Below are 16,477 nucleotides of genomic sequence, written 5' to 3' on the forward strand. Positions count from 1 at the left end.
AAAAAAACTAAGCATTCAGCATAAGTGTTTTGATGTGACATAAACCCATGGCAGGGTCATTTGGTGATCTTCTAAAGCCTCGTTTATGTGTGTTTATGTGTGTTGTGTGCACACACACAGTCATATATTGTTATTCATGTTAGAAATAATTTTGAATCATTGATGGTGTAATATTTAAACCTAACTTGCAGTCTTAGGAGCATAGGAAAGGCTTGTGTTGAACAACCCATGAGGAAGTCAGTGAATATGTACAGTGAATATATATGTGTGTGTGTGTGTGTGTGTGTGTAGTATGTGTGTGTGTATATATATGTATATATATACATATACATATATATACACACACATACATATACACACACACCATATATGTATATATAGTAGGAAAAGTTCATTTGTATTTGCCATAATGTGTTTTCCTGCATTTCTTGCCAGTGATGATAATGATAGTGGCATCTCTGAACTGTTGTCTGGAGGTGAGAAGAATGGCAGGGAGAGTGAAGCTAGTAAGAAATCTAAGCTCTGCTTTTCTTTCCTGCATGAAGGTCATAAGAAGAAATGACTTTCCTGTTTACCATTCTGCGGGGCTCACTCCAATAGTGACTTACTTTGTTGACATTTGGAGAGAATTCACTCATCTATTCTTTCCTATTTGCGTATTTTTGGCGTCTTATGCTTGTAACTCTGCAGGACAGCACAAAGATTAACTAGAAAAAAGGCGGTGACCTAGAGGAGCTTACCTCCTGGTAGGGGTTGGGAAGATGTGTACATAACTGATTGTAGCACAGAAAGAATTCACACGTTTATTTAGGGCTTTATAACACTTCCAGAGCTTTTATACACCTTTCTTTAACCTTCTAAGCTGAAGTATGTGGTATGTGGCTCTGTTCTCCAATTGGTACGTGAAGAGACTGCCATGCAGCCAGGGTGAGGTACTGGCCTCACGGTCATGTAGGTGGGGAATTGTGGATCCGGGGCCTAGAGAATCCTACCCAGGGTGTCTTCTGTTCCCACAGTCATTGTATTTTTCACTGTCCTTACTGTGCATTGGTGTGCGCAGGGGCATGCTTGTTTTTACCTGAGGACATCAGAGAACACAAGAGAAGGAGGAGCCCTGCTGAGTGGTCTAAGGGGGTGAGCAAGGTGCTGGTTAGATAGGGAATGGCTGAGAGGGATTTGAGGAGAGGGTAAGACCTGCTGGGCAGAAGATCACCCCGTGCACTGGTCTTATAAATGAGCTAAAACCACCTGCTACTCAAAAAAGTCCCTTGTGGGGCGCCTGGGTGGCTCAGTCGGTTAAGCGTCCGACTTCAGCTCAGGTTACGATCTCGCGGTCCGCAAGTTCGAGCCCCGCGTCGGGCTCTGGGCTGATGGCTCGGAGCCTGGAGCCTGCTTCAGATTCTGTGTCTCCCTCTCTCTCTGCCCCTCCCCCGTTCATGCTCTGTCTCTCTCTGTCTCAAAAATAAATAAACGTTATAAAAAAAAAAAAAGTCCCTTGTGCCAGATAGTTCCATTATTTTTTCCTTTCTCTTTTCATATTCATACGTTCATTCAACAAATGCTTTCAAGAATATACTTATTATGGGCAAGGGATTGGATTCATTGAAATGATGGTTACAGAATAAGGCTCATGGTGGCTCTTTGAGGTCCCACAGTAGCTCTGCCAGAAGATGAGATCACAGATAGCCTTAAGGGGATGTGACAAGAAGGGAAGAATGTGGTACACAGTATTTCCAGGTTCAAGTTAGGACTGTCCTGGGAAAGGGGTCACGGACACGTTGTGTCATTTCTCGGTCTGAGTTGGATCATTTATCCTCAAGGAGGCCAGCGTTTACTTCATAGAGCCGTTTTAAGGATCAAATCTGATTATGAATATGAGAGCACTTCATCCTGCTCAGTAAATTGTCAGTATTAATGATGCTCCTACTCACCTTTTCAAGAAGAGCCGGTCATTGACTGAAAGGCTTTCTGTGGTCTGGTCAGCGAAATGTAAACTCTCCCCGTATCGCCCGCCCTTCACTGATGTTCCTTATTTCAGATTGGTCTCCTATGCATTCTTGTGGCCCTGCCCGCCATGAAGCGGCAGGCTATCCCAGTGGTCAGGAGCAGGGGATCAGTTCTGGCTCTACTGTGTCCCATCGGCAGTGTAACCTTGGCAAATTATGTCTTTATTTTGTGCCACAGTTTTATCATCGGGAAGTGGGATTAATAATAACTTACCCTTAGTAGTTTGAGTTAAAATGATTAAATATGAAGGGCTTGGAGACAGTGCTGGTAAGGTTGCCATTTTTAGCTCTAATTACTATCTGAATCCTACCTGACCCTGCCACTCTCCTGCTTACAATCCCGGAGTGTGGCACCCTTATCATCTCTGCTCCAATTTGGAGTCTGCCCATCTATCTCCCTGGCTCATTGCTCACCCCTTCTTTATGCTCTGCCTTCCAGCAAGAAGGAATATCCACACTCTTGATTATTTTGTTTTTTGCTTTTTTGCCTAAAAGCCCTTACCCTTGTTAATGTATTCCTTAGGACTGGTTTTCCTACTTCTGAAGAATCTGCGTCTCCCTTCCCCATCCCCTTGGGCCCCTGTCTTATTCTGCAATGTTGTGCACATATCTTTCTCATTGCTCTTAACTTGTTGGGTTGCTGTTTTCTATTTGTATCTGTCTCCCCTGCTTTTGACTGAGAATTCCTGGAAAAGGGCTGAGTCTAGCTTACCTTTATATTTCCAGCATGTTCTTTACACAAGGTAGACTCTTGGTAAATACTTGTTGATAAATGAATAGGGCTTTACCTTTTTTTTTTTTCTTTTTTCTTTTTCAGTTTGAGAGAGAGAGAGAGAGAGAGAGAAAGACAGAGAGAAAGGATCTTAAGCAGGCTACACACACAGTGAGGAGTCCCTGCTCAGGGCTCGATCACACAACCCTGGGATCAGGAGCTGAGCTGAAATCAAGAGTCAGAAGCTCAACCAACTGAGCCACCCAGGAGCCCCTGTTTTAAACACAGTATCCTATTGTCAAAATTATTTCTCAGTTAAGGGCGCCTGGGCTCAGTCAGATGAGCATCTGACTCTTGGTATCAGCTCAGGTCATGGTCTCACTTGATCATGAGATCAAGCCCCACATTGGGCTCTGCGCTGACAGTGTGGAGCCTGCTTGGGCTTCTCTCTGCCCCTCCCCTGCTCATGCTCTCTCTCAGAATAAAAAAGTAAACATTAAAAAAAAAAAACCCAAACAATTATTTTTCATTTAGCTTGAGGGGGCAAATTTTACCTTATTTATAAATTTTGAGGCAAGGAAGATCAACCTGGGGACTGGCCTGGTCTTGATAGGGGGCCCTGTTGTCAGCACAGGGCCCCGTGAGGAGCTTGAGGGCCTAGGACTGGAGCAGACCCCTGGCCGACCCAAGGTCCTCCTTGCCTCTGGTGGGCGTTACAGTTTGTTATCTGTTTGTGAAGGCAGTAGTTCTGTATTTAGCTCAATGATGGTAATATCAGCCATTTGGCATTTGATAGAATTTTTTCTAACATTCGAAAAAGTTTTTTTGAAATTCCAGTGTATTGTCCTGAAAACCGCTGCATCATCCAGTGTTGGACATGTGATGCGACATTTTCTTCTTGGTTCTCTGAATTGCCAAGATTTTAATAAAATGAACCATAAGTATCACATGTGGGTTAAATAAAGCATATCTTTAGAGGACGGTAAGTCAGTCTAAACAGTCTAAACAGTCACTTTGTTTACTAGAGGATGTGAAGGAAAAGGGACCATGGGCCACAAGGATGGAGGGGTTTATTTATTTCCTTTAAGAATTTGAAGGAAATAAAATCTGACGTCTTGGCTTTCTATCTGCAGCATATCAGTGTCCTTTAAAGAGCCTCTAGTTACATCTCATAAACACGTGAATAATGAGCTGAATTTTAAGGACTTCTCTCCCATTCTCCCCTACAGCTTTGCCCTGTCAGATGAAGCGTACAGGTCCCTAAGAGATCAAGATAAAGACCAATGTATTCTCATTACCGGGGAAAGCGGAGCAGGAAAAACAGGTAAGGCCAGGCCCAGCCTACCTTCCTTTCTCCTCTGTAGAAGGTCAGTGCTGCACAGATGATGGTATAGCAAAGAGGGCGGGGGGCCTCATTAGCATGAAGCTGCACCGGGCCACTGTGACCACTCCTTTGTGGGAGGCTGCTGATTCGGATCATGGAATGTTCTCTGGGAAGGACTTACCCCATCTCTCACATGACGAAACAGGTACTTGTCAAAGGGATTTCAATCAATATGGGAGTCTGTTTCTGGATTCTGGATCTTCTGGTGCAGTCTGAGCGCTTCAGGGTCTCTTACCTTTTTCCCGTAAGACACCAGACCTGTGAAGTCTTACCACTTCTGAGGAATGACAAATTGTTTGGGCTTTGGGAGACCACAGGCATATCTTATCTCTGCTAAAGAGTGAGGAGGGAAGGCACCAGAAAGATGCTTAATTTCACTCTAGAATAAAGTCTTTGAAGCCTAACGAATTGAGTATTTCTATATATTTTTACACTTATTTCTTTATTTAAGTGTTTATTTTTGAGAGAGAGAGAGAGCATCAGCTGGGGAGGGGCAGAGAGAGGGAGACAGAGAATCCGAAGCAGGCTCTGCATTATCAGTGCAAAGCCCAGTGTGGGCTTGAACTCATGAACCGTGATATCATGCCCTGTGCCAAAGTCGGATGCTCAACCCTACTGAGCCCCAAGATTTTTCTATATATTGTTAGATGGGTTGGCACCTTTCCATAAAACAAACCCTCGAGTGGAGAGGTTGTGCTGTTTTTTATGTGCTTTTAATAAAAACAATTTGTATGATTGATGTTCTCGAGTGAAAAGTGATTTCACACATGATGCCCAGCCACTTGGAAAAGGTCCGAAAGAGCTGTGCTCTCTGAGTCCAGACTGGGGCAGGTTGAAACTGCTGTTGTCAGTGAGCTTCTCTGATGGAAGTGCTAAGCCCTGAAGAAGGAGAATGGTGAGGGAGATGGTATTTTCACGATTTTATCTGTAAAATGTTCTTGTTTTCTACACAAGATTCTGATGATTCTACTAGTTTGCCAGAGTGGGATTTAAATGTTTGTACTTTGCTTGGCTATGAAGTGATTAGATTAGCATACTTTGAGTCTCTGATTATTAAGAAAGTTGCCCATGGATATTTCAGTCAACTGACTGAAATGATCCCCTCCTAAGATGTGCGCCTTTAAAGTCTCACTATCGGCTCTGAGAGGGCTTTTCCTTCTGCACCTGTTCCTTCCTCCGCTCTCTTTAGGAGTATTCCCTCCCTGCCCCCAGTGTAGATAAGTGTATCCAACTTCCTAGAGCCCTTTAGAGACATAGCAAGTACACACTTTCTATGTGAGGTTCTAGGCCCTGGATGGGCAGAAATAGGAAAAGACTGGCACATAAGAAGGTTAAAGTAACAGAAGACCCAGTCTCATATGGTTAGGAAGGATTGTAGGTGTAGACCACCTACTGTAGGGTCCTTCCCATAGAACTGCCAAGCTCCTTGTTTCATTTTCTTTTTTTGTTTTTTTAAGTTTTTTAAATGTTTATTTAATTTTGAAGGGGAGGGGGAGAGAGAGAGCACATGTGCACAAGCAAAGGAGGGGCAGAGAGAGAGAGAGAGAAACAGGATCTGAAGCAGGCTCTGCACTGGCAGCAGAAAGCCCCATGCAGGGCTTGAACTCATGTACCATGAGATTATGACCTGAGCCCAAGTCAGATGCTTAACCAACTGAGCCACCCAGGCTCCCCCAAACTCCCTTGTTTTGTGGTGATAGAGGGATCACTGCTTTGTTTTGTTTTTAATTTTTTTTATTGTTTGTTTATTTTAGAGAGAGAGACAGAGCATGAGCAGGGGATGGGCAGATAGAGAGGGAGACAGAGAATCCGAAGCAGGCTCCAGGCTGATTTGTCCGCACAGAGCCCGATGCGGAGCTCGAACCCACTAACCGTGAGGTCATGACCTGAGCCGAAGTTGGATGCTTAACTGACTGAGCCACCTCGAGGGCTCACTGCTTCGTAAAGCAACCTGCTAAATTTGTCATACAGATTCAGCTATCACAAGTTCTTTCTTACCTAGATTTGAATTCTGCCTCTACCTAGTGGCCTTAACTCTGCCGTCTGGAACCTCCCCAAATTAGTGTACTTTCTTTTCTATAGGACACTCATTGGGTTATTTGAAGTCATCCATCATAGCTTGCTAGGTCTAAACATCCTTGGCCTTCAAAAATTTCCTGTGTGATGCACATTCATTTACTCATTCATCCAGGAAGTAATTTTTGAGTACCTTAAAGGAATACTAGTAAGGTGAAAGTACTGTACTAAGTGCTAGTGACACATTGGTGAGCCAGACACCATCCTTGTCCTTATTGAATTTGTAATCTAGTGCAGGAGATAGACAATAGCACTCTGTTACATGTGCATGTGCACAAGTATGGGTACTGTATATGCACATATACCTATGTCGCATGTATGCATGTAGTTTATATAGAAAAGGAAAAGTACGGGGTACTTATAAGAGCATATGATACGATCAGATCTCATTCTCAAAATCCTCACTATCATGGTCATATTATTCTGGAATGATCCCTGTTTGTCAGTATGCCTCATACAATTACATCCCAAGGAGAGAAATAAACCGAATAAATACTTCAAGTTTGGTCTTGGTTATGGGGGAAACTGTTACCTCTCTTAATATGGATACCAGGCTTCTGTTAATAAAATATAGCATATGTATTGAGTCTTACCAGTCTTCCCATCAGGCAAGATACTGTAGGTTTCTTGTATGTCAGCTTCTGGTAGGTCAGATGTGCTCAATCTGGTGTTGTCCAACAAAGTTATTTTAAGCTTACTGATAGAATCTTTATTTTTATAAATTTAGACCATTGTTAATAGCCTCTTGTGAAACTGACAAATTCTGATTCTGTTCCCTCCCGTAGAACCACTGCCATGCCATTGGGTAATAAGGGTAGCTGTCCCACATAAGTATTTCCATTGTGTTGGGCATTGTGCTTTAGTGTGTTACACATAGAAGTATTCTTCTTACCCCCATTTTTATCATGGGGAAATTGAGCCACACAAAGGTTAACCAAGTTGCCCAAACTTGCCAGTGAGTAAATGGCAGAGATGAGATTTTGAGCACAAGTAGTATATATAGCTCTAGAGTCCCCACTTTTCTTAATCAGTTCAGCCTGCTTTAACAGCATACCATAGACAGGGTGGCCTAAACAACAGATATTTCTTTTTCTTTCTTTCTTTTTTTTTTTTTTTAATGTTTATTTAGTTTTGAGAGAGTGAGAGAGCAGGGAAGGGGCAGAGAAAGAGGGAGCTATAGAATCTGAAGCAGCTCCACGTGCTGAGTCGTCAGCAGAGTCTGATGCAGGGCTCGAACCCACGAACTGCCAGATCATGACCTGAGCCAAAGTCAAGACGCTTAACCTACTGAGCCACCCAGGAGCCCCCAGACATTTATTTTTTAAGTTGTAGAGGCTGGGATGTCCAAGATCAAGGTTCCTGCTGATTTGGTTCCTGGTGAGAACCTTCTATCTGTGTCCTCACATGGGAGATAGAGATGGAGATGGCGGGAGAGGGGGAGGGAGGGAGGGAGAGAGAGAGAGAGAGAGAGAGAGAGAGAGAAACACTAATCCCAGAGCACCTGGGTGACTCAGTTGGTTGAGTGTCTAACTCTTGGTTTCGGCTCAGGTCATGGTCTTGCAGTTTGTGGGATGGAGCCCTGCGTTGGGCTGTACTCTGGCAGCAAGGAGTCTGCTTGGATTCTCTCTTTCTCCCTTTCTCTCTCTCTCTCTCCCCCCATCCCTCCCTTCCTTCCTCCCTCTCTCCCTCTCCTTCCCCTCTCTCTCTGACCCCTCTCCTGCTCTCCCACACACGTGTGCTCTCTCTCAAAATAAATAAATAAACTTACAAAAAAAAAAAAAAGAACACTAATCCCTTCATTGGGAGTTTTTGAGCTTTTGAGGAACTCTGTACTGTTCTCCATAGTGGTTGTACCAATTTACATCCCCTCCAAGGGTGCAAGGGTTTCCTTTTCATCACATTTTCTCCAGCACTTGTTATCTCTTGCTTTTCTTCATTTTGGCCGTTCTAACAAGTGCGAGGTGATAATTTTGTAACTTTGAATTGGAATTTTGAATTACATTCTTGAATTGGAATTTTGAATTACATTGCCCTGGTAATTAGCGATGTTGAGTGTATCCTCAGGTCCTTGGTAGCCATTTGTATATCTTATGTGGGAAAATATCTATTCAAGTCCTTTGCCTATTTTTAATCAGATCATTATTATTATTTATTGCCATTGAGTTGTAGGAGTTAGTTACATATTTTAGATACATGATCAGATACATGATTTGCCAAGTATTTCATGCATTTTGTAGATTGCCTTTTCTCATCGATTGTTTCTTTGGCTCTGCAGAAGCTTTTTTGTTTGACGTAGTCCCACTTGTGTGGTTTTGTTTTTGCTGTCTGTGCTTTGCATGTCATAGCCAAAACAATATCAAAGGGCTAAGACCAATATCAAAGGGCTTTTTCCATATGTTTTCTTGTAGGATTTTTATGGCTTAAGATCTTATATTTAAGTCTTTAGTCCATTTTGAGTTACTTTTTGTGAGTGGTATAAGATAAGGGTTCAGTTTTATTCTTTTGCGTGCGAATATCCAATTTTGCTGGCACCATTTATTGAAAAGACTGTCTTTTCCCCGTTGAGTATTCTTGGCTCCCTTGTTAAATATTAGTTGACTGAACATACATGGCTTTGTTTCTGGGCTCTCTATTCTGTTTCTTTGGTTTATGTGTCTTCAAAAAAAATTTTTTTTAACGTTTATTTATTTTTGAGAGAGAGAAAGAGACAGAGTGTGAGGGAGGGAGGGGCAGAGAGAGGGAGACACAGAATCTGAAGCAGGCTGCAGGCTCTGAGCTGTCAGCACAGGGCCTGACGTGGGGCTCAAACTCACGAACCATGAGATCATGACCTGAGTTGAAGTCAGACGTTCAACCAACTGAGCCACCCTGGCGACTCTTTGTGTCTGTTTTTATGCAAGTACCATACTATTTTGATTACTATAGCTTTGTAGTGTGGTTTGAAATCAGGAATTGTAATGCCTCCAGGTTTGTTCTTCTTTCTGAAGATTGCTTTTGCTTTTGTGGTCTCTTATGTAGTTCCATATGAATTTCAGGATTGCTTTTTCTTTTTCTGTGAAAAATGCTATTGGAATTTTGATAGGGATTATGTTGAATCTATAGATTACTTTGGGTAGTATGGGCATTTTAATACTATTAATTCTTCCAGTGCACGAACACAGGATATTTTTCCATTTATTGTGTCTTCTTTCATTTTCTTTCATCAATGTCTTATGTTTTCAGTGAAGAGATCATTCACCTCTTTGGTTAAATTTTTCCTAAGTATTCTGTTGTTTTTGTTGCTCTTGGGATTGTTTTATTTCTTTTTCAGATACTTTGTTGTTAGCATAAAGAAACACAACTGATTTTTGTATGTTTATCTTATATCCTACAACTTCACTGACTTAGTTTATTATAACCTTTTTTTTTATGGCATCTTTAGAGTTTTCCATATATAAGATCATGTCATCTACAAAGAGACAATTCTACCTCTTTCTTTCTGATTCTGGTGTCTTTGATTTCTTTTCCTTGCCTAATTCCCCTGGCTAGGACTTCTACTACTATGTTGAATAGGAGTGGTGAGGGTGGGCAGCCTTGTCTTGGGCCTCATCTCAGAGGAAAAGCTTTCAACCTGTCACCATTGAGTAGGATATTAGCTGTGTGCATGTCATTTACGGCCTTTATTATGTTGAGGTACATTCCTTCTATACCCAGTTAGTTGAGAGTTTTTATCATGAAAGGATATTGAATTTCATCAAATGCTTTTATGCGTCTCTTGAGATGATTGGATGATTTTTATCTTCTTATTCTATTAATGTGATGTATCACATTTATTGATTTGCATATGTTTGAACCATTCTTGCATCTCAGGGATGAATACCACTTGATGATGGTGTGTGATCCTTTTCACAAGCTGTTGAATTCAGTTTGGTAGTATTTTGCTGAGAATTTTGGCATCTGTATTCATCAGGGATATTGATCTGCAGTTTCCTTGTAGTATCCGGCTTTGGTATCAGGGTAATGCTGGCCTTGTAAAATGAGTTTGGAAGTTATCTCTTCTTGAGTGTGTTGGAAGAGTGAGAGGGATTGGTGTTAATATTCCCCTAAACATTTAGTAGAATTCACTAGTGAAACCATCTGATTTGGGGTTTTTCTTTTGGGGGGAGGTTTTTGATTATTGATTCAATCTTATTTGATATTAATCTGTTTACATTTTCTATTTTTTATGATTCAGTCTTGGTAGTTTGCATGTTTCTAGGACTTATCCTTTTCTTCTAGGTTGTCTAGTTTGTTGGCATGTAACTGTTTAGAGTACTGTCTCTTCAGGTTCTTTGTATTTGCATGATATTTGTTGAATGTCTCCTCTTTCATTTATAATTTTATTTATTTGAGTCCTCTCTCTTTTTTTCTTGGTTAATTTAGCTAAAGGTTTGTCAATTTGCTTTATCTTTTCAAAGAACCAGCTCTTAGTTTTATTAATCTTTTGTGATTTTCCAATTCTCTGTTTCATTTATTTCTGTTCTAGTCTGTATTATTTCCTTCCTTCTGCTAACTTTGAGCTTAGTTTGTTCTTCTTTTTCTGCTTCCTTGAGGTGTAATATTAGGTTTATTTGAGGTCTTTATTCTTGTATGCACTTGTGACTATAAACTTTCCTCTTAAAAGTTGCTTCTCAAAAGTTTTGGTATATTGTTTTTCTGTTTTCATTTGTCTCAAGGTATTTTTTATATAAAAATTTTTAATGGTTTCTGTTGCACTAAAATAAATGTCAAATCCAGTGTGCTTGTTAAGGTTCTGTGTGATCTTGTCCCTATCTACTTCTGCACCTTTCTCTCAGGCTTTTCTCCTTTTTGGTAATTGCACCTTGTGCTACTTTTTGTTAAAAATTTTGCTCCGTATTATATATAGATAGTATTATGGGGCACCTGGGTGGCTCAGTCTGTTAAGTGTATGACTTCAGCTCAGGTCATGATCTTGCGGTTTGTGGATTTGAGCCCCGCATTGGGCTCTGTGCTGGCAGCTCAGAGCCTGGGGCCTGCTTTAGACTCTGTGTCTCCCTCTCTCTCTGCCCCTCCCCTACTCATGCTCTGTCTCTCAAAAATGAATAAATGTTAAAAAAAAGTTTTTTATATATAGACAGTATTTCATTATTTAGTGTCCCATCCGTTTTTGGATCATTCATCTGAATCTCTGGGTATGGACTCTTAAACCTCTATTTGCTCAGAAGTTTGTGAGGTCTTTGTTCAGAACTCTTTCTTTACAGTAGGTTCTTTAAGAGGACACTGGTGTCTTGGGAGAAAGTGTCTGCCTCTTTTCTATCACTAAGCAGTTCTTTCTTATGAAACAATTTAATTCTTAGAAGCAGTACAGCTTCTTGTTTGTTTCCAAGTTGATCAATGAAAATGGTAGCAAGGCAAGTTAAAAACTATGCCTCTTGACAGAAGGCATTTGTATTGGTGGTGTATCTCATGCTGCCTGCCCCTTCCCCCAATCCTTTTGACTGTATCTACAAGCCTACTCACTTCACACCTTTTTTTTTTATTTGTGAAGGAGGAAGAGATGAAAATATTCCTAAGCCTATTAATTTTTTTTAGGTTTTTACTCATTCTTCATCGTGACTAAAGATACATTTTTTGAGGGTCTGATTGTATCACTTTGTTCCTAAGTGAGTCATCAGAAGTGGGTTGTGGTCATTGGTTTGATTGGTGTTGGCCATGTCTTCATCTCCGCTGGAACATACATTCCACGAAGACAGCGCATCTACTAATTAGCCATGTCAGTGTATGACCTCCTCCTTCTCAGAGTGTCGTAAACTGCACTGCTCCCTCCTGGAGAAAGATTCTATCGCCTGGTGGGCTCGTGTGTCTTCCTTATTGAAAAACAAAGTGGAGGTTGCTGGTACTATTTGAGAGGATTGGTGTTCATCCTTTTCTGAGAAAAACAAAAACGCCTCATTCCTCTGGGGGAAATCTAGTGGTGTGGAGTTCATTCTTCTTTTCTGTAGTTTTCTCTTCTCTTGATATTTTTTTAAATTAATAACTTGTCCTTTTGGTTTCAATATTGCATTCAGAATCCTTTTCTCCCAATTGTCTTCCCTAGATTTAGTCCTTCCTTGGATCCCTTTGTTCTCTGTCATAAGAATAGACAGCTGCTTGTCAGGGCCTTTGCTTTTCCCCTCCAGTGGGGCCATTCTGTTTATAATAGAATAAAGCATTCTGGGTACTGCTTTGAGTGGGAATCTGGAGGAGGGTACCATACACATGTTAGGACAGCGCTTCTCAAACTCTCTACCGTGGAACACCAGTCTCTCCTTCCCAAATCTCTTCCTGACTGATGCCAGAAAAAGGAAATAAAGGTATGGAAGAACCAATCTCTAATTTTTTTTTTTTAGCTTAAGCAGGCAAAATGAATCACCAAATTGCTGTAAAAACTTATGAGAGCCTACTCTCATGTGCAGACTGGTAACAGTCCATGGAACAACCAACTTTGAGTAGCAGGGGGTTTTGGATCATACTTTGGGTAGTACTGCCTAGAGGTCGCTTGATGCATTTGTCTCCATTTTGATCCGCTGTGATTCCTGGACCCTGTGATGCTTTGGTTTTCCATTATCACTAAACCTCCTAGTGCCAGGAGGTAGACCCTACTCCTGAGAGTTGCTGTTTTTATTTTCTTAAAGTTTATGTATTTTGAGAAAGACAGAAACAGCACGAGTGGGGGAGGGGCAGAGAGAGGGCAGCGGGAGAACCCCAAGCAGGCTCCACACTGTCAGCATAGAGCCTGATGCCGGCTTGAACCCACGAAGCTGTGAGATTGTGACGGAGCTGAAACCAAGAGTTGGACGCCTAACCAACTGAGCCACCCAGGCATCCCAAGAGTTGCTGTTTTTAAATATCCACTCAACTATGCTCTTTGGTAGCTGCTAACAAGTTCTTCCTTTTCATTTCTAGATCCCAGCAGCATCTCCTACCTCTGTCCCCAGGGACACATCGTGCTTTGCTTACTTATTCCATTTTTTCCTACTTTTCTTTCATTTTGAAAGCAGTGATACAAAAATTGCTTCAAATTTTATCTAGGTTGTAGTTGTCATTAGCCTATACGTTCCAGTAAAGTATAGAATTTATGTATTAATTAATGTCTGTTTCATGGAGATTACTTCCGGGAAAATGAAATGATGGAAAATAATACAGAGATTGCAGCATGGTAGTGTGAGGAATTTGGAGAGGGGGTTTAGTTATGTGGGAAAGCGGGATGCCAGGCTGTTTTTGAAATGTCACGTCATCTTATCCACTAAAATTGTTTCTGAGTACACAGTCACTAAAAATTTTGTTACTAATTAAATGAAAGAAGAAGAGAACTAATATTTATTGAGGGCCCAGAGTGTGCTATGTGCTTTATACGTAGTGTCTGTTTTCAGTAAGAATCTTTACTTGACAGCTTATACAGAAGTACCCTGCAGTATCAGAGGGCTTAGTTTATAAGAAGTAATTAATTTAACGAGGTTGTAAACCGCCTTGGCAGATGATGATGTTATTGGGCTTAAGCATCGGGTACACTCTTATGCTGCATGATTATATAATGTGGGCACTCAGGGAGAGGCTTGAACTCTGAGTCCTTTGGGGCCCTATTTAATTCATCACTGCTGTGCTAAATAAAAAATTCATCATGCCTCATAAAAGTGCCCAAGTATTTCTAGGCAGTGAACTCAGAATTCACTACCGTGAATACAGATAGTTTATGGAGAATCATTCAAGCCCTGATAGGGGGCAGGGGGGCAGAACATGAAGGAATCATCGTAACTACATTTTTCAAAGACATCAAAATGAATCTGTGGGCCTAAGAAGATGATCCTGACGTGAGAAAACATTATGAGTTATTTGGTTTCTAATTTTACAGTTACATCGGTTTGTAGGAACTCTCTAGCCGTCTGCTAAAAGAGTTATGGAGCCTGTCTTGCTCATTAAGACCTTTGGTTCTGAACCCCAAATGACCTTGTACTACTTTGCATCTCTTTACAGAGATATCACATCGAAGCAGAATAGCTAAGCAAACAGAAACCCCAAACACAGTGAGCTTTTGTTTTGTTTCTTCCCCATGTGAGAAAGGCTTCTCTCGATCCACGTTTTATATGAATTATCAGAGATCTTGTGGCCAACTCTCAGAAGCAAAGCCACTTGTATACATAGTTGTATTTCAATAAAACGTGGCCTGTCATGACTCCTCTTAGAGTAAAGGCTGCGTTTCTCATTGCAAGACCCATGCGTTGTGTCCCATGCTTGGAACAGTTTGTGGTTGCCTGTCTGGTTAGTTTAGCTATGCTGCAGCTGGGTCATTTGACAGCATTGCAGACAGATGACTGCCAAGAAGGGTGTTCCTCCGTGTTGCAGCATCCTTGTTTCATTGTGCACAAGGGTGGCCTCGTTGACTTGGGGAGTCTTACTGTTGAAGTCCCTGGGCCAGCAGACCTATGCAAGCTCAGTCCCTAGAAAAACTTGGGTATCCTAGCCAAGGAGATAGAGAGGTATAGGAGCAGATAAATCTGTCAGTTTTTTTTTTGTGTGTGAATGTGTGGTTCTCTCTGTTTGCTGTATGTGTACGTGTTACATGATCTATATGTGACACCGATGGTGTTGCGTGTGCAATGAACGGATGTCATACCTTAAAAAAAATAGTTTTTAATGTTTATTTATTTTTGAAAGAGAGAGACTGAGCGTGAATGGGGGAGGGTAGAGAGAGAGGGAGACACAGAATCCGAAACAGGCTCCAGGCTCTGAGCTTTCGGCACAGAGCCTGACGCGGGGGTGGAACTCACAAGCCGTGAGATCATGACCTGAGCCGAAGTCAGATGCTTAGCCAACTGAGCCACCCAGGCGCCCCATAATCTTTATTTATTTTTGAGAGAGAGAGAGAGAGACGGAGTGCAAGCGGGGGAGGAACAGAGAGAGAGACACACACACAGAATCCAAAGCAGAGTTCAGACTCTGAGCTGTCAGCACAGAGCGCAACATGGGGCTTGAACTCACAAGCCATGAGATCATGACCTGAGCTCAAGTCAGAGGCTTAACCGACTGAGCCAACCAGGTGCCCCATACTTTTTTTTTCATGATACAGTGACTGAGTCCACGGGAGCTTGCTGTGAACATGCCCCGGTTTTGATGTTTTGGTGCAAATGTCTTTCATTGAAATGTTTGTGTTTCCCTTCTCATTCACCTACTGCTACTTCACGATGCTTTTGTTCATAAAAATATTACTATATAATTATTATGTAATGATTGCCTAATAACATATAATATATATTGTTCACAACCTTTTGCAAGGTACCAGAGAATACCGAGGTAAATTAGTTATCATGTGTTTCTTATCAGGAATTTAAAATGCCCAGAATCATAAACTGTCCTCTGTAACCCCTTTACATTGTTTGTCGAAATGAATTTTGATCTGGATCAAAATGTTGTAGGCCATTTTCCCATTAGTGCAGAGTATCTATTAAGCCCTAGATGTTCTACCATTTTCTAGTGAGAAGAAATTTTTACTTTGAAGACTCAGTATTTTGTTTGCCTGACTGTTGATGAATTTTAGGGTTCAAGTTACATTCAAACATATATGTACATAAATTTATATATGAGTGAAAGAAAATGATGAGCTGAGAATTGATTCTAAGCAAATGCTGTTATGTTTTGCCAGTTTTAAATGCCAGTGTACTCAGGGCTAAAATAGTAGTGCTTTTAGAATTTTGAGTACACGTGAAGAATATACCTTTTTGTCTCAAATAGAATCATTTTATATTTTTACAGTATACATGAAAGGCATTGTTGTTAGTATGATTACTGGATTAAAGTATCCACAGTCTGTGTTGCTTTGGAAAATGCTTATAATTTTATGCTGTGATTGCCAAGGTCATGGTTAGTTGGTTTCCATTAACAGTCAACGTAACTCAAAATCTAGACTTTGAAATGCAGAAGATGAAAATTCTTGATTCTTAGCAATATATTTCATTCATAGAGGGTGTGGCAGCAAGGTTTGATTTGGATAAATATCTAAATATGTGAATGAAGATATAAATTTATTTGAACTTTAGCACAGAGGGGCCAAAAGGAAATGAAGCAGAAAGCTTCATGAGATGACTCTTATTTCCTGTTTCCAGCATGGTGAAATATTATGAGAACAGTCTTCTAAACGATGTTGGAGCTTGCAACTTCTTCTTACTGTTCTACTTAATTCTCTAAAGTAGTGAGCAGCTCATGAACTACTTAAGTTAAAGTGCAAGTATTATGTCAGGAAAAGAAATTGTAAGTGTTGTCTCTGTGAGATCATGAGACTGTTTA

The 16,477-nt window shown here is 41.0% G+C and overlaps 1 protein-coding gene across 4 annotated transcripts in view; it reads left to right on the forward strand.

The window, feature by feature from the left end:
• The window catches only part of MYO1B (myosin IB), a 187,512-nt gene that overhangs the window by 82,745 nt on the left and 88,290 nt on the right, over window positions 1–16,477 (forward strand). For all 4 annotated transcript variants that reach the window (XM_027054426.2, XM_027054446.2, XM_027054466.2 and 1 more), the window contains exon 4: window positions 3,948–4,042. In XM_027054426.2, the coding sequence (XP_026910227.1) occupies window positions 3,948–4,042 (95 nt within the window). The remainder of the gene's footprint in view (window positions 1–3,947; window positions 4,043–16,477) is intronic.

The sequence above is a fragment of the Acinonyx jubatus genome, chromosome C1 (assembly GCF_027475565.1).
Source record: "Acinonyx jubatus isolate Ajub_Pintada_27869175 chromosome C1, VMU_Ajub_asm_v1.0, whole genome shotgun sequence".
NCBI lineage: Eukaryota > Metazoa > Chordata > Mammalia > Carnivora > Felidae > Acinonyx > Acinonyx jubatus.